At 41.0% G+C, this 24,384-nt stretch overlaps 2 protein-coding genes across 4 annotated transcripts in view; both read left to right on the forward strand.

Annotated features, from left to right (window-relative positions):
- Nucleotides 1-6,311, forward strand: part of gpd2 (glycerol-3-phosphate dehydrogenase 2 (mitochondrial)) — an 83,568-nt gene extending 77,257 nt beyond the window's left edge. For all 3 annotated transcript variants that reach the window (XM_049570314.1, XM_049570315.1, XM_049570316.1), the window contains one exon: nucleotides 3,619-6,311. In XM_049570314.1, coding sequence (XP_049426271.1) covers nucleotides 3,619-3,744 — 126 coding nt within the window. In that variant the 3' untranslated portion in view covers nucleotides 3,745-6,311. The remainder of the gene's footprint in view (nucleotides 1-3,618) is intronic.
- A 4,163-nt stretch (nucleotides 6,312-10,474) lies between these two features.
- Nucleotides 10,475-24,384, forward strand: part of LOC125885000 (uncharacterized) — a 385,446-nt gene continuing 371,536 nt past the window's right edge. The window contains exon 1 of the mRNA XM_049570353.1: nucleotides 10,475-14,077. Within this exon, the coding sequence (XP_049426310.1) occupies nucleotides 10,497-11,630 (1,134 nt within the window). The 5' untranslated portion in view covers nucleotides 10,475-10,496 and the 3' untranslated portion in view covers nucleotides 11,631-14,077. The remainder of the gene's footprint in view (nucleotides 14,078-24,384) is intronic.

Consider the following 24,384-nt stretch of genomic DNA (forward strand, 5'->3'; position numbering starts at 1 on the left):
ACATTTTAAACAGTGGTTTATAGGTCTGTGTTTTCTTATTGTAGATACTCATTTACAATCTCAGGAAATCGTAGCAGTGAAAGCAGTTTCCTCCTGTCTGTAGTTTTCAGTGTTATCACCCAGATAAATACAGTGTATTCCTCCTCATATATGCTATAATATCACTAGTGCTGCAACACAAATTACCCCATCGTTAACAAAAGGCCATTGTCCACCTGAGATGTACGAGCGACGAACATTCGCTCCTGCAAACAGAAGGTGTGAAGTCCGACTACCTGGAGCTAATTAGAAAGGAGAATCTCTGTCAGTGACTTGTGTAATGAGGCCTGAAGTGTGTCCGGGCCTTCCGTGTCCGTCCATGGCTAAATAAATTACTTTCTCACTTGACAACGAAGTCCAGAAAAGAGTCATTATGGGGGAGCTTGATGACAGTTGAGGATTTAGTCTTCATTAGTGTGCCAGTTTCTCTTTCTGGCCGAGGAGACGAGATGATAAATCAGTAAGAGAAGCCTTTTTTTTGTTGTCCCTTCTGTGACAAGTAAACATAATGGAGTTAAGTATTTAATCATACATGTCATGTATATTTTTCATTCTGAATGTCTGTTTCTGCTTGTGTGTATGCTCGACCTGCACATGGATGACCTTAGGGGCAACATACAGGTAGTGTATATGCGCAGCACTGATGGGAAAACTGTAACCCCTGTGTCCTTCAAGGCTGACTTCAGTTCTCACATTAACAATTAAGTCACATAAAACTTTATGAAGTCTTCTGGTGGCTAAAGGGACAAAAAACACACTTAAAACATTCAAGATGTGTTAAAGCTACACTAGGAAACTTAATTTTCTCATTGTCACCAAATCCCATGAAAAGACCAAAACCAATAATGAATTTATCCTGCTAATCCTACTAGTGTTGGTCTGGTCTTAATGATATTTGTTGACAATAAAGAAAATATAGAACAATACCTTCCTTGTCCTTATAAATGTTGCAATATAAATATGCAGAAATTCTTCAATATGTTGTCTTAGGCTGCGTTCAGACTGCAGGCAAAACAAAAGATTTGTTTCTCAAATTAAAGACAGACTGTTTGTACTTTAATTTGTCAGCCCAGTCTCCAGAAGAAATGTTAGAATTGTACATTTCTGCAAACCATGAATACGTCATGTTTCATACATATCATATCAGAGTTTCTATAGTGGCATAGTGTATGAGTTAACTTTGTTTATGGGAGGTTGAGGGGATGGTGGCTAGGGCTGAGAGATATAATGACTATGTACGATATATTGACATATTTTCAAGTAAGATATAAATTTAGACAACACTGTCTAAATCAGTCTGCGAGATGAATGAAATGACCACAGCGCATGTGCAGTCCAGCACTGCCTCGCTAGTTTGTGTGTGAGGTGGATCATAGCACATCGCCGTGCTTCTTGGTAGTTGTAGTCTGTTGTGTGACACTAAGACAGCTCCTGGACGCAGGCAACAGAGCTGTGTAAAAAATGCAGCAACGACACAGATGTTTCATATAAAACACGTACATGACACAGACAGTGTCTCTCGCTCCTTCCCCCCCTTTGCCTCTCTGCTGATGCTATGTGCAGTAATACAATTAACAGCCTAATAAATAATACATATTTAAATAATTTTGCAGCACTAGATTCATTTCAAAAGCCATGGAAAACAACTTTTTAACTCCTCCCACAAAGATTTTTAATTGTTTCAAACCTACTTGACTCCATGTCTCTGCATTTTGTTTTGACCACAGTCTGTTTTTATAGAAGTGATTGTGATCTCTAATGTGGCTTTGACTTGCAGCTGTAAACATGTAACCCATGTCATAGAAAACACCGAGATATATTATGTATCGCCATTCAGCCTGAAAATACTGAGATATGAAGTTTTGTCCATATTGTCCAGCCCTAATGATGGATGGCATAACACCTAGGCGAGACACCTGCTGCACCACTGTTTGAGACCAACAGACAACAAAACCAGCTGTGTTTTAGCAAGTCAGTGCTGTGTCCATCAACTCTTTAGGCTCCAAACATGGGTGTTTTTCATCAACACAACGTTGTTTTCTAACTGAGGATAGTGCCACAAAAAGCATTTGTTTTTATTAAGCTATTTAAAGCCAAAACATGATCCTATCCTAACCATAACCAAGTAGTTTTTGTACATTAACCAAACCACACATTAACCACAACACTGCTGACACATAAAGTTTCAAAGTATCTGTTGCGTAACTTAGAGATGTTATGTATCCATGGTTTGCTGAAATTTACAATGCTAATATTGTTTCTGCCAATTAGGTTGTATTTTTAACTAATCTGATAAGATTTCTGTGTCCAGACAGAACCAACCTATCTGGGTTGGTAGCATTGTTACTGACACATATGTCAGTAAAAACAGTACCAACCCATACACTTGAGACAAAAGCCCCTCTCTTCTATGCTGCGAGATATCTCTTGATAAATGGTCTTGTCCAGGTAGGTTCCTGTCAGCTTTGCCTGTACAGATGCTTCCACCCAAAGTGCCAGCAGACAATTTGTTTCAGTATCTGTCAACAGACTGTTGTTCTTCATGTTGTTCTCCATAGTGCTCTTCTAGAGGCAGCATTGGTTCTGCTCAGCACTTCCGTCAGTCTGGTTTTAACATCATCATTGTGAGTCACATTCAACAACACTTGGAAATTTGTGTCCAGACTGAGACACATCTGTAGAAATCCAATTGGCATTTCAAATCACCTCAGATTTGCAAAAATTGAATTTCCCATTAATGTAATTTGCAAAGTCAGATTGGATGTGTGTGTCTAACTATCAGCAACCTATCTGCATTGGTTGCTGGTGTCACAACTTAGGCATCAGTAACAACGTAGATACCATGGTGACTACACTTTCAACGGAAGCATGAGAAATGGACATCTACATTTTGCCCTCCAAACAGTTGCCCTGTAGAGTCATGGTTATAAATTTGAATGTATTTTGGCATATGTCTGTGGACTGCTGTTGTCCTCTTTAGCGCCAAGCTAGCAGCAGCATGGATTCTGCTCTGCACTTCTTTCACTATGGATTTGACAGTGTCATCATGTGTTGCATTCAAAGATACGCTGAACTAATTTGAGCATACAGAGCATCAGAACTGAGAAGCATCTGTAAAAATTCAATTGGAATCGGATTTCAAATCACTTCCAATTTCCAAAATCACATTTTATGTGATGTATTTTTGATGTCCAGACTTTTCAAAGTCAATCTGGATATGTCCAAAAAAAAAAAAAAAAAAAAAAGGGATTTGGGTTGGCAGTGTGAACAAGGCCTTAGATGCTTTGTAATAAACTGGAGACAAGTATCTTGTGGTTCCAGGCTTCATTGAATCAGGCATATAAAGAATCTGTCTTTAAAAGGAAGGAAGGGATGCAGCTCTTTTAAAACTCCAGTCGCCCCTAAAACAGCTTCATTTCCCACCTGGTGCAGCTTTAATACAAAAAGAAGACAGTTGGTGTTTGGTGTCCAGGATGTGTGTAGGTGATCGGGCACACAACAGGATATTGTCGTTGTCATAGCAATAATTGTTAAAGCAGCTCTGCTTGACAAATTAACTTTTCCCGCTGTTCTCTGCAGCTGATGAGCGCGGTAAAGAAGGGACAAGTGTCGGACAGCCGCCTGGCCATACTGATGAAAACGGCAGAGGAGACTCTGAATAAAAGAGGGCCAGTGACGGTGGACCGGAGTGGGGGTGGAGTCTGAGCCCGAGGGTGCCAAGAAAAAAATCAGCTACTGGTCCTTTTTAAAGGTGGTGATGACAAAAGGGTTCTCATGCAAATGGTGTTATTTGAATGACAATAATGCAATCAAGCACACGGCAGGGTGAATTTGGCCAAATCAAGCCTCACTCCTGAGTGTGTTTTGAGGGAAATAGTATCTAATGAATGAGGCTGAGGTTTGTTTTCCATGAGGGTAGATCTGTCTGTTTTCTGAACATCTGGTGCCTCTGATATTACACAGCACATCTGTTTTATACTGTCTTTTAAACTTTGATATTTTAATCATGAACATTATCTTTGTACTTCTCCAACACTCCTTTTTAAACTCAATTTTTTTAATAGTATGGACACTGATTGTTGGTTAAGCACTGTCTTCAGTGCAATGCAGCTTTTTCATGTGGCAACTGAGCATTTGTTTATGCTTTATTTTATGGGTCTGCTATCATTTATAAATAATAATGCCCTGGAAATAATTTGTAACCTGGTGCCAATTATAGGAAAAATAGAGATGGTGTTCATAAATGTTTACAGGCATGCAACTTAATATAAATGAAGAATAAAGCTTCCATAAATTAATGATAAATAAGTATTACCATGACTGAACTTGACCCTATTTTACCTGTAATAAGTAACAAGTAACTAGTTATTTCCAGGAAACCTCCAAAAAAGTAACAGTGGACCCCTAATACAAAGTCGCACTGAGCATGTAAATGTGATCAAAGCACGTTACAAGCACTGGTCAGTTAATATTCAATGGGTTTTAAAGCACTCTGAGATGTTTCCGAAGTACTTCTACTCCTGCTGACCTGAAATAAGTGTGGGAGGAATCTTACATGTTCATGCCTACTGTGTTTTTCCATTTAGTGCACTACCAGCAAACAGCTACACTATGGAAGCCCATTTCTGCCAGTGTGATGACAAAAAAAGAGTTATTATAACAAAAAAATCTGAAAGTTTCTCAGAGTAATGAGTTAGTATAAATTAATTAATATTTCAAGCAGGTGGAGTTAGTATCTCATGTAATTGAGAAAGTTTCTACAAATCATGACTCAGAATCTTAAAATAATGAAAAACTTTTGCAAGATAGTGAGAGACTTTCTCAAATAATGAAATAATACCTTGAAATAATGAGAAACGTTATGAAAATAATGATTAGATATTTTTTATAAAACAGAAATTTCTCAAAATAAAGAGTTAGTATCTCAAAAATAAGAAACCTTCTCTGAATAATCTGAAAGTTTCTGAAAGTAGTGTATTAGTAGCTCAGAGTAATGGGTTACTGTCTGAAAATAATCACAAACTTTCTAAAAATAATGACCTAGTATCTCCAAATGAGAAACTTTTTTCAAGTTAGAATCAGAAACTTTCTGAAAATAATGACTTAGTACCTCAAAATGAGAAATGTTCTCAAGTTAGCATCACAAATTAATGAGAAACTGTCTCAAAATAATGAGAAACTTTCTGTAAATGATGACCTAGTATCTTGAAATGAAAGTTAGTCAAGTTATTATGTCACGTAAATGAGATAATGAGACAAATAATGACTTAGTATGTCAAAATAATGAGAATCTTACTTAAGAAGAATGAATATCTCAAAATGGAAATGGATTTTCCAAAATCATGACTTTATATCTCAAAATGAGCTTGTACCGCAAAATGATAAGAAACTGTCTGAAAATCATGACTTTATATTTCATAATAAGAAATTGAAATTACTTTTTTTATCTCAAAATAATGATTTATTATATTTTGAGATATTAAATGATTATTTTGAGAAAATTGAAATACTAAGCCATTACTTGAGAAATCTGTCATTATTTTTAAGAAACGTAAGATCTCAAAAATAATATGAAACAACGCTTATTTTGAAGAAGTTTCTCATAATTACTTACAGATTTTATTTATTTAATTTTATTTTTTGTCACATGCGGAAATGAGCTTCCATAACTACCAGAACTGAAGTTTACATTGCAAGGTTTTGAGCTTTAGTGTTTTTCTGAGACAGATGCTTTTTAATCTTTTCTTTCCATTCATATTTTTTATTATTTATTTCTTATGTCACTTCAGCAGTTTATAGACACTTACATTTACAGAGATTTAAATGAATTGCATGAGAAATCAGGATTTCAAATACATTTATTTTTTTGCATGCTACATGTTAACCATTTCTCTCAAATAATGTAAAGCCTAATCTTTATTTTTACAATGTATTTGAAGTTCTTTTATTTTTTTGTGCTTGTGGTCGAGAGCAGAGAGGAAGTATATATATATAATACTGCATGCGTGTTAGCTGATGTTGTAATTGTTTATGTGACAAAAATAGGACATTTTTAATCCAACAAGGACGTCATGTCGGAGCATATTGTACGTTTTTGTGATTTTGGGGAAAGGAAAAGGCAGCACACTGTGTGAATGTATATGTGCCTTGATGTGCCTAAGATATGACCCTCTTTTTCACAATGCCAGACTCCATGTTTAAGAAACACAGGAAATTATGGTAAAGAATGTAAAGATATTTAATAAGTTGTTACATAAAGAATAGTATATAAATTGTATTGTATGTTTTATTTTAGAATAGAGGTTTTGTTGGGAGGGGTGCCATGTTGGAGGGGTTAACAACCAGAATGTAACCCCGGTGATAATTTAGTAATTTGACCTGTGTAAGTCAAAAGCTACTTGTATTTTATTGGGCTGGATGTTGTTTATTTATTTTATGATGAGATAGTTCCTGTTTAAAATCCAAATGTTTTGAGTTTAATAGAATTTTATTCAGGTAAAGATCATATGCAGCTGCTTTTGTTTTGATATTTACCATTCAAACCCACGCCCTGAAAACGTATATAGAACTAAATGTTTTTGTTTTCACAGATTTAAAGTTACAGTATCTCACATAAGTGAGTACACCCCTCCCATTTTTGCAAATATTTCATTATATCTTGTCATGGGACAACACTATAGAAATGACGCTTTGATATAACTTAAAGTAGTCAGTGTACAGCTTGTATAGTAGTATAGATTTACCTTCCTCTGAACATTACTCAAAACACAGCCATCAACATCTAAACAGCTGGCAACATAAGTGAGTACATCCCACAGTGAACATGTCCAAATTGTGCCTAAAGTGTCAATAATTTGTGTGCCAACCATTATTATCTAGCACTGCCTTAACCCTTTTGGGCATGGAATTCACCAGAGCTCACAGGTTGCTTCAGGAATCCTCTCCCACTCCTCCATGATGACATCATGGAGCAGATGGATGTGAAGACATCTTGCGCTACCCCACCTTCAGCTTGAGGATGCCCCACAGGTGCACAGATGAGTTTAGGGCTGGATACATACTTGGCCAGTCCATCACCTTCACCTTCAGCTTCCTCAGCAAGGCAGTTGTCATCTACTAGGTGTGTTTTGGGTCATTATCATGTTGGAAAACTGCATTGCAGCTCAGTTTGAACCGAGCTCCCCAGAGCCGGCAGCACTCATGCAGCCCCAAACCATGATGCTGCCACCACTATACTTGACTGTAGGCAAGGCATTGGTTCATTTAGGGAAACATGAATTCCAAGCAGAGCATGATCACCCCTCTTCAGAAACTGAGCCGCAATGCAGTTTTCCAACATGATAATGACCCAAAACACACCTAGTAGATGAGGTGATGGACTGGCCAAGTATGTATCCAGCCCTAAACTCACCTGTGCACCTGTGAGCCATCCTCAAGCTGAAGGTGGGGTAGCGCAAGGTGTCTTCACATCCATCTGCTCCATGATGTCATCATGGAGGAGTGGGAGAGGATTCCTGAAGCAACCTGTGAGCTCTGGTGAATTCCATGCCCAAAAGGGTTAAGGCAGTGCTAGATAATAATGGTTGGCACACAAAATATTGACACTTTAGGCACAATTTGGACATGTTCACTGTGGGGTGTACTCACTTACGTTGCCAGCTGTTTAGATGTTGATGGCTGTGTTTTCAGTCATTTTCAGAGGAAGGTAAATCTATACTACTATACAAGATGTACACTGACTACTTTAAGTTATATCAAAGTGTCATTTCTATAGTGTTGTCCCATGACAAGATATAATGAAATATTTGCAAAAATGGGAGGGGTGTACTCACTTATGTGAGATACTGTAGGTGGGACTCATTTGGAAAAAAAGGTGATGTCATGTACTTCTCATCACTAATCAGGATTGAGGGCTTTAAAGGGTAACTTTTTCAACCTGGCTCCTTTTGTCCGACATTTTTGTGTGTAAGTGACTGATGGAGACAACAGTTGTTGACACTGGTCCAGCATTGAGTGAGAGCACTGCAGCTGGCAGCTGTGAAACAGGCTTCAGTGCACACACTTAGGGCATTTGTGCACCCTCAAAGTGCGTCCACAAAAAGTTTTTTTTTTTTTTGCCACTGACGGGTTCAGATTGTTACTTTAAGTGTCTGACAACATTACAGAAAGGATCCCTACAGAGATAGACCTTTTTTTTTTTTTTTTTTTTTTTTTTTTAAAGATTAAGATTTTTTTTTTTAAATAAACATTGATTTTAGCGTGGACAGAGGCAGCATATTTTCACATCCAAGTGGGTGAATTAAGGTTTCATTTAAACTAAACCAGAGTTGGGAAATGTTGGAACAGTGGACAAAGTGAACCAAGACAACTTTTGTGAGTTTTACTTTGTGTCTGTTGACTTCGAATGAAGTGTGTTATACGAGTATAAAATTACTGTTTATTTAAATGGAATCTGATGAGTTTGGTGATGGCAATTTGGGGCTGTTTTTGGTTAAACAAAAAGGATCTTTCTCTTTAACCAAAAGGTCTATCTCTGTAGGGATCCTTTAGATAATTTTGTCAGACACTAATAAAAGCCTGTCAGTGGCAAAAACAAACATTTTTAGTGGATGTACAGTACAGGCCAAAAGTTTGGACACACCTTCTCATTCAATGTGTTTTCTTTATTTTCATGACTATTTACATTGTAGATTCTCACTGAAGGCATCAAAACTATGAATGAACACATGTGGAGTTATGTACTTAACAAAAAAAGGTGAAATAACTGAAAACATGTTTTATATTCTAGTTTCTTCAAAATAGCCACCCTTTGCTCTGTTTACTGCTTTGCACACTCTTGGCATTCTCTCGATGAACTTCAAGAGGTAGTCACCTGAAATGGTTTTCCAACAGTCTTGAAGGAGTTCCCAGAGGTGTTTAGCACTTGTTGGCCCCTTTGCCTTCACTCTGCGGTCCAGCTCACCCCAAACCATCTCGATTGGGTTCAGGTCCGGTGACTGTGGAGGCCAGGTCATCTGCCGCAGCACTCCATCACTCTCCTTCTTGGTCAAATAGCCCTTACACAGCCTGGAGGTGTGTTTGGGGTCATTGTCCTGTTGAAAAATAAATGATCGTCCAACTAAACGCAAACCGGATGGGATGGCATGTCGCTGCAGGATGCTGTGGTAGCCATGCTGGTTCAGTGTGCCTTCAATTTTGAATAAATCCCCAACAGTGTCACCAGCAAAACACCCCCACACCATCACACCTCCTCCTCCTCCATGCTTCACAGTGGGAAAGCTCTATTCTGAGAAACGTGAAGTTAGCAACACCAGCGACCATAGTCAAATGTATCCCTGGGGCCAGAGCGGGCGACATTGAATCTAATTTAAAACTGCTGGCTAAAGCTAAACGTAGATTCAGTAAGATTGTTATTCACGTTGGCGTCAATGACACCCGGTTACGCCAATCGGAGGTCACTAAAATTAATATTGCCTCGGTGTGTGAATATGCAAAAACTATGTCGGACTCCGTAGTTTTCTCTGGACCCCTCCCAAATCTGACCAGTGATGACATGTTTAACCGCATGTCATCATTTAATCGCTGGCTGTCCAGGTGGTGTCCAGCAAACGATGTGGGTTTCGTTAATAATTGGCAAACTTTCTGGGGAAAACCTGGTCTTATTAGGAGAGACGGCATTCATCCCACTTTGGATGGAGCTGCTCTCATTTCTAGGAACCTGGCAAACTTTATTAGTAATTTAAATCCGTGACAACCCAGAGTTGAGACCAGGATTCAGAGTCGCAGTCCTATACGCCTCTCTGAGCTTCTAGTTCAGTTACCCAGCCATAGTTTTCATAGTTTTAGGCTATACAAACGGTGTCTGTCCCCCGACCACCTAAATTATTTAAATCTAAAATTAAACAAAGAGGAGTTGTGCATAACAACCTCATAAAAATTAAAACATCTTCTGTGACAGAAAGACAAAACAGGAGAATTAAATGCGGACTGTTAAATATCAGGTCTCTATTGTCTAAAGCAGTGTTAGTAAACGAATTAATATCAGATAATCATATTGATTTACTCAGTCTCACTGAAACCTGGCTGTGTCCAGATGAATATGTTGTCTAAATGAGTCCACTCCTCCCAGTCATAATAATACCCACATTCCTCGAGGCAGCGGCCGAGGAGGGGGAGTTGCAGCCATTTTTAACTCTAGTCTGTTAATCAGCCCTAAACCTAAACTAGATTATAATTCATTTGAAAGCCTCGTTCTTAGTCTTTTACATCCGACCTGGAAAACCTCGCAGCCACTTTTATTTGTTATAGTGTACCGTGCTCCTGGCCCGTATTCTGAATTTGTATCTGAATTCTCAGAGTTTTTATCCAGTTTAGTTCTTAAATCAGATAAAGTTATTATTGTAGGCGATTTTAACATTCATGTCAACGCTGATAATGACTCCCTGGCTACTGCGTTTATGTCATTATTAGACTCCATTGGCTTCAGTCAGGGTGTACATGAACCCACTCACTGTTTTAACCATACCCTCGATCTAGTTCTGACGTATGGAATTGAAATTGATAATCTAAAAGTCTTCCCACAGAATCCCTCGCTATCGGATCATTATCTGATTACTTTTGATTTCTTTTTACTGGATTACACGCCACTCAGCAACAGTTACTATACTAGATGTTTATCAGATAGTGCTGTCGCAAAATTTAAGGAAAAGATTACTCCGTCATTAAATTCAATACCAAGTCCCTCAGTAACAGAGGTTTCCTGTACCGACTTTGATCATTTTGTCGATAGCGCTGTAGGCTCGCTGCGAACAACACTTGACTCTGTAGCTCCTCTTAAAAAGAAGTTAAAAAAGCAAAGGAAGTTCGCTCCTTGGTATAACTCTCAAACCCGTAAGTTAAAACAAATATCGCAAAAATTTGAAAGGGATTGGCGATTAACCAAACTGGAAGAATCTCGTTTAATCTGGACAGACAGTCTCAAAACTTATAAGAGGGGCCTCCACAATGCCAGAGCAAACTATTACTCAGAATTAATAGAAGACAATAAGAACAACCCCAGGTTTCTTTTCAGCACTGTAGCCAGGCTGACTGAGAGTCAAAGCTCTATTGAGCCTTGTATTCCTTTAGCCCTTAGCAGTAATGATTTTATGAGCTTTTTTAATGACAAAATTCTAACTATTAGAGGCAAAATTCATGACCTCCTGTCCTCAGATAGTACCTATCTAACCTCAAACACAGCTGTAAAACCTAATATATATTTAGACTGCTTCTCCCCAATTTCTCTTCAAGAATTGACTGTAGTGATTTCTTCATCCAAATCATCAACGTGTCTCTTAGACCCCATCCCAACTAGGCTACTTAAGGAGGTCTTTCCTTTAGTTAACACTCATATATTAGATATGATCAATATATCCGTATTAACAGGCTATGTACCACAGTCTTTTAAGGTAGCTGTAATTAAACCTCTACTAAAAAAGCCCACCCTGGATCCAGAGGTGTTAGCCAACTATAGACCAATATCTAATCTTCCCTTTATGTCAAAGATCCTTGAGAAAGTAGTCGCAGACCAGCTGTGTGATTTTTTTCCATGATAATAATCTATTTGAGGAATTTCAGTCAGGATTTAGAGTGCATCATAGCACTGAGACAGCACTAGTTAAAATTACAAATGACCTTCTGATTGCTTCAGACAGGACTTGTCTCTGTACTTGTTTTATTAGATCTTAGTGCGGCGTTTGACACAATTGACCATCAAATTCTACTGCAGAGACTGGATCACTTAATTGGCCTAAAAGGTTCTGCACTGAGCTGGTTTAAATCTTATTTATCTGATCGTTTTCAGTTTGTTCACGTTCATAATGAATCGTCCTTACATACCAAAGTTTGTTTTGGAGTTCCGCAAGGTCCTGTGCTCGGACCAATCCTATTTACTCTATATATGCTTCCTTTAGGTAACATCATTAGAAATCACTCTATAAATTTCCATTGTTATGCGGATGATACACAGTTGTATTTATCGATGAAGCCAGAAGAAAGTAATCAATTAACTAAACTCCATAACTGCCTTAAAGACATAAAAACCTGGATGAGCACCAATTTCCTGATGTTAAATTCAGACAAAACTGAAGTTATTGTTCTTGGCCCCAAACAACTCAGAGACTCTTTATCTGATGACATAGTTTCTCTAGATGGCATTGCTCTGGCCTCTAGCACTACCGTAAGAAACCTCGGAGTAATATTTGATCAAGATTTGTCTTTTAATTCTCATTTAAAACAAACCTCACGGACTGCATTTTTTCATCTGCGTAATATTGCGAAAATTAGGCCTATCCTGACCCGAAAAGATGCAGAAAAATTGGTCCACGCTTTTGTTACCTCAAGGCTGGATTACTGTAACTCTCTGTTATCAGGTAGCTCTAGTAAGTCCTTAAAAACTCTCCAGCTAATTCAGAATGCAGCAGTACGTGTACTAACAGGAACTAAGAAACGAGATCATATTTCTCCTGTTTTAGCTTCTCTGCACTGGCTCCCTGTAAAATCCAGAATTAAATTTAAAATCCTACTGTTAACTTAGGTCTAAATGGTCAAGCTCCATCATATCTTAGAGAGCTCATCGTGCCTTATTATCCCACCAGAACTCTGCGCTCTGAGAACGCAGGGTTACTCGTGGTCCCTAAAGTCTCCAAAAGTAGATCAGGAGCCAGAGCCTTCAGCTATCAGGCTCCTCTCCTGTGGAATCATCTTCCTGTTACGGTCCGGGAGGCAGACACCGTCTCCACACTTAAGACTAGACTTAAGACTTTCCTCTTTGATAAAGCTTATAGTTAGGGCTGGCTCAGGCTTGCCCTGTACCAGCCCCTAGTTAGGCTGACTTAGGCCTAGTCTGCCGGAGGACCCCCCTATAATACACCGGGCACCTTCTCTCCTCTCTCTCGCTCTCGCTCTCGTATTCTATTACTGCATCTTGCTAACTCGGCCATTCTGGATGTCACTAACTCGGCTTCTTCTCCGGAGCCTTTGTGCTCCACTGTCTCTCAGATTAACTCATATCGCAGCGGTGCCTGGACAGCGTGACGTGTGTGGTTGTGCTGCTGTTGTAGTCCTGCCAGATGCCTCCTGCTGCTGCTGCTGCCGTTATTAGTCATTAGTCATACTTCTACTGTTATTATACACATATGACTATTGTCACACTTGTATACTGCCAGATATTAATACATACTTTCAACATATTGTACCGCAGTAGCCAGAACTATAACTATAATATTATTACTTTCAATAATGTTGTTGTAAACTACTGTCATTACCTGCATCTCTCTCTCTCTCTCTCTCTCTCTCTCTCTCTCTCTCTCTCTCTCTCTCTCTCTCTCTCTCTCTCTCTATTTCTCTGTCTCATTGTGTCATGAGGATTACTGTTAATTTGTTATGCTGATCTGTTCTGTACGACATCTATTGCACGTCTGTCCGTCCTGGAAGAGGGATCCCTCCTCAGTTGCTCTTCCTGAGGTTTCTACCGTTTTTTTTCCCCGTTAAAGGGTTTTTTTTGGGGAGTTTTTCCTTATCCGCTGCGAGGGTCATAAGGACAGAGGGATGTCATATGCTGTAAAGCCCTGTGAGGCAAATTGTGATTTGTGATATTGGGCTTTATAAATAAAATTGAATTGAAAAAGTGGAGTCGCAAAAACCATCAAGCGCTACAACGAAACTGGCACACATGAGGACCGACCCAGGAAAGGAAGACCAAGAGTCACCTCTGCTTCTGAGGATAAGTTCAGAGACCAGATGAATGCCACACAGAGTTCTAGCAGCAGACCCATCTCTAGAACAACTGTTAAAAGGAGACTGCGCGAATCAGGCCTTCATGGTCAAATAGCTGCTAGGAAACCACTGCTAAGGAGAGGCAACAAGCAGAAGAGATTTGTTTGGGCCAAGAAACACAAGGAATGGACATTAGACCAGTGGAAATCTGTGCTTTGGTCTGATGAGTCCAAATTTGAGATCTTTGGTTCCAACCACCGTGTCTTTGTGAGACGCAGAAAAGGTGAACGGATGGATTCCACATGCCTGGTTCCCACTGTGAAGCATGGAGGAGGAGGAGGTGTGATGGTGTGGGGGTGTTTTGCTGGTGACACTGTTGGGGATTTATTCAAAATTGAAGGCACACTGAACCAGCATGGCTACCACAGCATCCTGCAGCGACGTGCCATCCCATCCGGTTTGCGTTTAGTTGGACGATCATTTATTTTTCAACAGGACAATGACCCCAAACACACCTCCAGGCTGTGTAAGGGCTATTTGACCAAGAAGGAGAGTGATGGAGTGCTGCGGCAGATGACCTGGCCTCCACAGTCACCGGACCTGAACCCAATCGAGATGGTTTGGGGTGAGCTGGACCGCAGAGTGAAGGCAAAGGGGCCAACAAGTGCTAAACACCTCTGGGAACTCCTTCAAGACTGTTGGAAAACCATTTCAGGTGACTACCTCTTGAAGTTCATCGAGAGAATGCCAAGAGTGTGCAAAGCAGTAATCAGAGCAAAGGGTGGCTATTTTGAAGAAACTAGAATATAAAACATGTTTTCAGTTATTTCACCTTTTTTTGTTAAGTACATAACTCCACATGTGTTCATTCATAGTTTTGATGCCTTCAGTGAGAATCTACAATGTAAATAGTCATGAAAATAAAGAAAACGCATTGAATGAGAAGGTGTGTCCAAACTTTTGGCCTGTACTGTAAATTGACAGTGCACAACTGCCCTGAATTGTTACATCACAGGCTGTTTCACAGCTGCCAGCTGCAACGCTCTCGCTTAATAGTGGACCAATTTCAAAAGTCCTTGCATCCCTTATTCACTTAAACATAGAGTCAAGGACAAATTTCTCAAAGACCGTGTTCAAATGGATTCAAATTAATGATGCAAAACAATATCGGCATGTCATCAGAATCGGCCAACATGCTTTTTCTTATTTTGCACAATAAATGAATATTACATACATTGAAAACCATTATATGTCACGTCTCCATCTGCTGGTGGGCCATCACAAGAAAAGTATGCATGCATAATGTGATGTTAATTCCGCTACAGAAGAGACTTGATCATCACTAAAATTAGGTAGGGAAAAAAGTTGATATATTGTTATCAGTATCGGTTATTGGTTAAATGAGTTGTTATATATCGGCATATCGGATATTGGCAAAAAATTCAGTATCATGCATCCGTAATTTTAACCCTTTGGCAAAAACATTAAACCGTAACCTGTGCAACAATTTGACCCCTCTGTGAGTATTTCTGTTCTTTGGAGAAAGATAAAATATTTCCTGTCTTAAAGTATTGAGCAGTGTTTGAGCATTTGAGAAGCTTTTAGACTGTTAGATCTGTTGCTCAAACTGGACTTCCTGGATTGCAGTTTATTTTGCTTAGTTCAAAGGCCATCAAAAAAGTGACAAAATTGTTGTGGTAGCCATACCAGAGTTTTTGGTAATTAAAATCAGACATCACAATCAATATCAATAAATGAGGAAAACAGGTAACCTAGCCACATTCAGACCATCATTTGACTCTAAAACTAGTCCCAGCGTTGCAATTAATAAAATTATTTTACTGTTAGGATCTCCTGTGTCTTTTCAAAATGGTAAATAAAAGTGAGGTGGTTTCATTCCTCCAACATGGCAGTAAGTCCATCCTCACACCTCCTTTTTATAAACCTTCTGTTGAAGGTTTTTTTTTATTGTAAAAGAAGTGTCTGTGTGCTTCTTTATTGCTTTCATATTATGATTTATATAGATCACTAACTGAGATTTATCTATATGACCTTATTTTAATGCAGTAAACAGAATCATTCCATAATGTTTCCTCCCATGTACCATCACTGTAGCTGTTACTGAAGTGTATGTATGTATCAGTGTTTGGTCACATGGGAGGTTCAGCTACAATACCTCCACACTGAGGACCCTTCAAACTGCCAACAACCGCCCGTCAAGAATAGCTCATGGGCAGCACGACTTAAATCCACATCCCGATGTTTGATTGTCTTCTGTGGATGAAATTACAGCTTTATCCAGGCTCAAAGAGCATCATGTTCCATATACTGCAAGAATACTGTGAGCCAGTCTTCAGGTAAAAAATGCAATTATCTAATTAAATGTATCTGGTTGCTTGCAAAGCTTTGTTGGGTTTTTTGTGTTTCTTGTGTGAGCATCGTTTATAGCTGGCGTCATAACAGTGGAGAGAAGAGATGTGACAGCCTGTGAATGGGACAGAAAAGATGTGGACATGTTTTCTATAGGAAAATTTTAAGTTGTTTGAATTTGAGTTAAATGTTTTTTCTTGTCAAATTACTGAAAAATTAAGCTTTGAAATCAAGGGGAAAAAGGCGATGAGACTAAGTACAGTTTTTCTCTTAAACAACTTTACTTAAACATAAAATATGTAATCTCCTGCTGCAGAGTGTCTCTCAATCAGAACAAAAACAAAAGACGGAGCAAGTCCATCATTGCAGTCTTCCAGTTACTATTCCTTCAGTTTTCATTGTTAAGGAGGTTTTTACCGGGAGCCGTATTATCCACAAAGGGGTCTCGTCTCGTCTCGTCTCGTCTCGTCGTCCTCCTCCGCTTATCCGGGTCCGGGTCGCGGGGCCAGCAGCCTCAGCAAAGAAACCCAGACAGTCCTCTCCCCAGCCACCTCCGTCAGCTCTTCCGAGGGAACCCCGAGGCGTTCCCAGGCCAGCCGGGCGATGTAATCCCTCCAGCGTGTTCTGGGGCGGCCCCGAGGTCTCCTCCCGGTTGGACATGCCCGAAATACCTCCCAAGGGAGGTATCCTTACCAGATGTCCGAACGACTTCAACTGGCTCCTCTCGATGTGGAGGAGCAGCGGTTCTACTCTGAGTCCCTCCCGGATGTCCGAGCTCCTCACCCTATCTCTAAGGCTGAGCCCAGCCACCCTGCGGAGGAAACTCATTTCGGCCGCTTGTACTCGCGATCTCGTTCTTTCGGTCACTACCCTAAGCTTGTGATCATAGGTGAGGGTTGGAACGTAGATCGCCCGGTAAATCGAGAGCTTCGCTTTCTGGCTAAGCTCCCTTTTCACCACAACGGACCGGTTAAGCGTCCGCATCACTGCTGACGCCACCTGTCAATCTCGCGCTCCATCCTACCCTCACTCGTGAACAAGATCCCAAGATACTTAAACTCCTCCACCTGAGGCAGGACCTCCCCCCCGACCTGGAGTGGGCAATCCCTTTTCCGGCTGAGGACCATGGCCTCAGACTTGGAGGTGCTGATTCTCATCGCAGCCGCTTCACACTCGGCTGCGAACCGTCCCAGCGAGAGCTGGAGGTCACTGTTCGATGGAGCTAGGAGGACCACGTCATCCGCAAATAACAGGGACGAGATCCTCCCGTCACCGAACCTGACACCCTCCACCCCTCGGCTGCACCTAGAAATTCTGTCCATGAAAGTTATGAACAGAACTGGTGACAAAGGGCAGCCCTGGTGGAATCCAACCGTCACCGGGAACAGGTCCGACTTACTGCCAGCCACGCGAACCAGACTCGTGCTCCTTCGGTACAGGGACTGGATGGCCCTTAGCAGAGGGCCACCAACCCCATACTCCTGGAGCACCCCCCACAGGATGCCCCTGGGGACACGGTCGTAAGCCTTCTCCAAATCCACAAAACACATGTGGACTGGTTGGGCGAACTCCCATGCCCCCTCCAGCACTCTGGCGAGGGTAAAGAGCTGGTCCATGGTTCCGTGTCCGGGACGAAAACCACATTGCTCCTCCTCAATCCGAGGTTCAACTATCGACCGGACCCTCTTCTCCAGCACCCTGGCGTAGACCTTACCGGGTAGGCTGAGGAGTGTGATCCCCCTGTAGTTGTAACACACCCTCTGGTCCCCTTTCTTGAAAATGGGGACCACCACCCCGGTCTGCCACTCCAGAGGCACTGCCCCCGATGTCCACGCAATGTTGCAGAGGTGTGTCAGCCAGGACAGCCCTACAACATCCAGAGCGTTGAGATATCCAGGGCGAATCTCATCCGCCCCCGGGGCCCCGCCGCCGCATAGTTCCTTCAGTACCTCGGCAACTTCTGCCCCCGAAACTGGACAACCAGCCCCCGAGACCCCCGGCTCTGTTTCCTCACTGGAATACGTGTTGGTGGGATTGAGGAGCTCCTCAAAGTATTCCTTCCACCGCCCGACAATGTCCCCAGTTGACGTCACCAGCTCCCCGCCCCCACTGTAAACAGTGTGAGCAAGTTGCCGCCCCCCGAGGCACCGGACGGTTTGCCAGAACCTCTTTGAAGCCGATTGATAGTCTTTCTCCATGGCCTCACCGAACTCCTCCCACGCCCGAGTTTCTGCCTCTGCGACGCTCCGCTTGGCCCGCCAGTACCTGTTAGCTGCTTCTGGAGACCCACAGACCAACCATGCCCTGTAGGCCTCCTTCTTCAGCCTGATGGCTCACCTCACTTCTGGTGTCCACCAGCGGGTTTGGGGGTTACTGCCGCGACTGGCCCCCGTGGCCTTGCAGCCACAGCTTGCAACAGCCGCCTCGACAATGGCAGAGCGGAACAAGGCCCATTCGGACTCAATGTCCCCCTCCGCCCTCGGGACGCGGTCGACGCTCTCCCGGAGGTGGGAGTTGAAGATCATCTTGACAGGTTCTTCCGCCAGGCGTTCTCAGCAGACCCTCACTGCTCGTTTGGGCCTGCCAGGTCTGCGCGGCGTCCTCCCCTGCCACCTGATCCAACTCACCACCAGGCGGTGATCAGTTGACAGCTCTGCTCCTCTCTTCACCCGAGTGTCCAGAACATATGGTCGTAGGTCAAATGACATGACTACAAAGTCAATCATTGATCTGCGACCTAGGCTGTCCTGGTGCGACGTGCACCGATGGACATCCTCATGCTCGAACATGGTGTTAGTTATGGCCAAACTGCGACAGAGGGGTCTTCCTCTCTTAAACAAACGGACCAGGCAATTAAAACCGGTAAAAACACTCAATAAAGCAGTTTAACATTAAAAATAAGTGTTTCACTAATGCTGTGTAACACAGCAAGGGCTGAAGCTGGAACATTTGTTCACGTAGTCTTGAGATAAGTCTTAAGATCCAGATGTCCAATGACTAAATTTCTTCATCTGGTTAAAATATGTAGTTAAAAACAACCAAGACCGAAAAACTGCATGGTACAAAATGTGGTTTAAAGATATATTGGCAGAAACTGAATATGTTATATAAGTATGTTTTTTTTAATGTATAATCACCAGAAGATAAGATTCATTGTGTTTTCGTTATCTTAGAATCAACTGTTCATATCTACATAGGGAGCCTGTCTTCGTATTTGGAGATCTACAGTAGCCCAGAATGGACAAACCAAACACTGGTTCCAGATAGGGACATTTATGTTTTCATGTTGGCCACTGTAGTTAGCAGCCCATGCATGATGGAGTGTTGGAAAACACAGATTTTTAACATGAAACTGTTTGTACAATGTTCTTAGTGGTTTAAATAACTAAAGGCCTGTTTGTTTTGGAGAGGAGGAGACCTCTACGGATAATTCAGCTCCCAGTAAAAACCTCCTGAATGTCTGAATCTTAAGTTATCAGAGAAACAAGGTGAGTGCACATTAGCAGGTGCTGGGTTAGCAGCCCATCTCTGACAAGTGGAACAGCTTTGGAGAAACACAGAGTTTTAATGTGAAACTGCTTTAATTAGTGTTTGTACTGATTTAAATCACCTGATCCATTTGTTATACAGTATTGTTATATTTCAACCAGACGAAGAATTTTAGCCATTGGATATCTGGATGTTAAGTTATCAGAGAAACAAGCTGAGCAAATGTTTCAGCTTCAGCCCTTGCTGTGCCAAACAGCATCAGTAAAACATTGTTTGTTTCAGAGAGGAAGAGACCTCTGCGTATAATTCAGCTCCCAGTAAGCAATTGGTGGGCAAGCAGCCCCTTCACGATGGGCTGAACAGCCTCGGCCAAATGCTGGTTTTTAACATTAAACTGCTTTATTCTGTGTTTTTACCAGAGTAAATCACCTGGTCTGTTTGTTTTGGAAAGGTTTCGGCTCCCACTAAAAACCTCCTGAACAATGAATGCTGAAGGAAAGTTTCAGCTGGTTGCAATCTGCAATCATAGCCACTAGATGCCACTAAATCCCCCTAAATCTTAAACACTGCTCTAAGATCACCGTTTCAGGGGGCTTTTACCAGAAGCTGAATTATCAGCAGAGGTATCCTCCTCTCCAAAACAAACAGACCAGGTGAGTTAAACTGGCAAAAACACTGAATAAAGCAGTTTAATGTTACAAATCAGTGTTTCTCCTGTGCTGTTTGGCACAGCAGGGTCTGGAGCCAACCTGCCGACATTGTTTGCTCAGCTTATTTCTCTGATAACTTAAAATCCAGACGTCCAATGACTAAAATCGTATCTGGTTTAAACTTTATAGTTAAAAATGACCAAAATCTAAAAGGTGTATTTTAAACTGTGTAAAAAGTCCATTTATGACAGCTGTGGCAGACAATGCGAAGGGGATATGACTCCACTGACAGGCGACGGCAACCAAATGGCATGAACCAGGACCTTGATTCAAATGACATATTCTCTGGGTTTGTTGGAAACTTTTGGGATAATGTATGTACACAACGACAAAATAGAATACATTGGCTTTTTTTGGCATTCAGTGAGGAAAAGTTAGAAATTATATCTTGACGTTTAAACCTAGTGTTCTGCCCCTCTCCTGACCTCTTTTGTTTAGAGTGAAAAACAACTACTTACTTTACTTACTGTAAATTAAATTAGTGATGTAACAGTTTATTATCTGTAAAAAAGGATGCAGGTGGAGTTCAAAAGCATTTAGTGTCCTCTTAGGTGTTACCTATTGGCTCAAGTTGCACCTGGTAAAAAATATCCTCACTTACATTGGTTCTCACAAGGATAGAAGTACACACACACTCACACACTTTAGCTTTCTGCAAACTGGGTGAAAAACAGCCTTTTCTCCCGAAAGGTCACAATGAGATTTGAATGACAGCTTTAAGTCCTCCGCTCATATTACAATCTGCAGTGGAGGAGACGTCCGCAGTGCGCTGCCTTCCTGGGAAAGGCCGGGAGTACAGGGAAGCAATTAATTGTAATGAATAATGGGACAAATCTGGCTGGCATATGACCGCTAATGCTCCTTTTTTTTTTTCTCTGGAGGATTGAGGACGTTGAGGTGTCTGCCTGCACACTAATTGAAAACGGTGAGGATGATGGTACTGTCTTTCTCCAATGCTTATTTTTTCTTAATTCAAAGGGAGTTTCTGATTTTAGAATTGTGAGGCTCCAAATACCCCCAAAACATCTGTACGCCAAGAAGAAGACTTGACATTTGGTATTTATTAATTTCTACATATCATTATGATGCATTTCCTGTTATTACTTCTCCCTACATGATGCTGTCATGGTGACAAGTAAAAAAAACCAAACTTTTTTTTAGCTTATATTTAGAATATAAAGAATTTAGACTGAAAAAAATATGCGAATCAGCCTTAAAAGGTTAGTTTTAATTTCAATTTCAATTTTATTTATACAGCCCAATATCACAAATCACAATTTGCCTCACAGGGCTTTACAGCATATGACAAACCTCTGTCCTTATGACCCTCGCAGCGGATAAGGAAAAACTCCCCCCAAAAAAACCCCTTTAACGGGAAAAAAAAAAATGGTAGAAACCTCAGGAAGAGCAACTGAGGAGGGATCCCTCTTCCAGGATGGACAGACGTGCAATAGATGTCGTACAGAACAGATCAGCATAACAAATTAACAGTAATCCACATGACACAATGAGAGAGAGAGAGAGGCAGGTAATGACAGTAGCTTACAACAACATTATTGAAAGTAATAATATTATAGTTATAGTTCTGGCTACTGTGGTACAATATGTTGAAAGTATGTATTAATATCTGGCAGTATACATGTGTGACAATAGTCGTGTATAATAACAGTAGAAGTATGACTAATGACTAATGATGGCAGCAGCAGCAGCAGCAGGCATCTGGCAGGACCACGCCAGCAGCACAACCACACACGTCACGCTGTCCAGGCACCGCTGTGATATGAGTTAATCTGAGAGACAGTGGAGCACAAAGGCTCCGGAGAAGAAGCCGAGTTAGTGACATCCAGAATGGAGAGAGAGAGAGAGAGAGAGAGAAAGAAAGAAAGAAAGAAAGAAAGAAAGAAAGAAGAAGAAGGTGCCCGGTGTATTATAGGGGGGTCCTCCAGCAGACTAGGCCTAAGTCAGCCTAACTAGGGGCTGGTACAGGGCAAGCCTGAGCCAGCCCTAACTATAAGCTTTATCAAAGAGGAAAGTCTTAAGTCTAGTCTTAAATGTGAAGACGGTGTCTGCCTCCCGGACCGTAACAGGAAGATGATTCCACAGGAGAGGAGCCTGATAGCTAAAGGCTCTGGCTCCTGATCTACTTTTGGAGACTTTAGGGACCACGAGTAACCCTGCGTTCTCAGAGCGCAGTGTTCTGGTGGGATAATAAGGCACTATGAGCTCTCTAAGATATGACGGAGCTTGACCATTTAGAGCTTTATAAGTTAACAGTAGGATTTTAAATTCAATTCTGGATTTTACAGGGAGCCAGTGCAGAGAAGCTAAAACAGGAGAAATATGATCGTGTTTCTTAGTTCCTGTTAGTACACGTGCTGCTGCATTCTGAATTAGCTGGAGAGTTTTTAAGGACTTATTAGAGCTACCTGATAACAGAGAGTTACAGTAATCCAGCCTAGAGGTAACAAAAGCGTGGACCAATTTTTCTGCATCTTTTCGGGTCAGGATAGGCCTAATTTTCGCAATATTACGCAGATGAAAAAATGCAGTCCGTGAGGTTTGTTTTAAATGAGAATTAAAAGACAAATCTTGATCAAATATTACTCCGAGGTTTCTTACGGTAGTGCTAGAGGCCAGAGCAATGCCATCAAGAGAAACTATGTCATCAGATAAAGAGTCTCTGAGTTGTTTGGGGCCAAGAACAATAACTTCAGTTTTGTCTGAATTTAACATCAGGAAATTGGTGCTCATCCAAGTTTTTATGTCCTGGCAATTATGGAGTTTAGTTAATTGATTACTTTCTTCTGGCTTCATCGATAAATACAACTGAGTATCATCCGCATAACAATGGAAATTTATAGAGTGATTTCTAATGATGTTACCTAAAGGAAGTATATATAGAGTAAATAGGATTGGTCCGAGCACAGAACCTTGCGGAACTCCAAAACAAACTTTGGTACGTAATGACAATTCATTATGAACGTGAACAAACTGAAAACGATCAGATAAATAAGATTTAAACCAGCTTAGTGCAGAACCTTTTAGGCCAATTAAGAGATCCAGTCTCTGCAGTAGAATTTGATGGTCAATTGTGTCAAACGCCGCACTAAGATCTAATAAAACAAGTACAGAGACAAGTCCTTTGTCCGAAGCAATCAGAAGGTCATTTGTAATTTTAACTAGTGCTGTCTCAGTGCTATGATGCACTCTAAATCCTGACTGAAATTCCTCAAATAAATTATTATCATGGAGAAAATCACACAGCTGGTCTGTGACTACTTTCTCAAGGATCTTTGACATAAAGGGAAGATTAGATATTAGTCTATAGTTGGCTAACACCTCTGGATCCAGGGTGGGCTTTTTTAGTAGAGGTTTAATTACAGCTACCTTAAAAGACTGTGGTACATAGCCTGTTAATACGGATATATTGATCATATCTAATATATGAGTGTTAACTAAAGGAAAGACCTCCTTAAGTAGCCTAGTTGGGATGGGGTCTAAGAGACACGTTGATGATTTGGATGAAGAAATCACTACAGTTAATTCTTGAAGAGAAATTGGGGAGAAGCAATCTAAATATATATTAGGTTTTACAGCTGTGTTTGAGGTTAGATAGGTACTATCTGAGGACAGGAGGTCATGAATTTTGCCTCTAATAGTTAGAATTTTGTCATTAAAAAAGCTCATAAAATCATTACTGCTAAGGGCTAAAGGAATACAAGGCTCAATAGAGCTTTGACTCTCAGTCAGCCTGGCTACAGTGCTGAAAAGAAACCTGGGGTTGTTCTTATTGTCTTCTATTAATGCTGAGTAATAGTTTGCTCTGGCATTGCGGAGGCCCCTCTTATAAGTTTTGAGACTGTCTGTCCAGATTAAACGAGATTCTTCCAGTTTGGTTAATTGCCAATTCCTTTCAAATTTTCGCGATATTTGTTTTAACTTACGGGTTTGACAGTTATACCAAGGAGCGAACTTTCTTTGTTTTTTTAACTTCTTTTTAAGAGGAGCTACAGAGTTGAGC

The sequence above is a fragment of the Epinephelus fuscoguttatus genome, linkage group LG24 (assembly GCF_011397635.1).
Source record: "Epinephelus fuscoguttatus linkage group LG24, E.fuscoguttatus.final_Chr_v1".
Taxonomy (NCBI): domain Eukaryota; kingdom Metazoa; phylum Chordata; class Actinopteri; order Perciformes; family Serranidae; genus Epinephelus; species Epinephelus fuscoguttatus.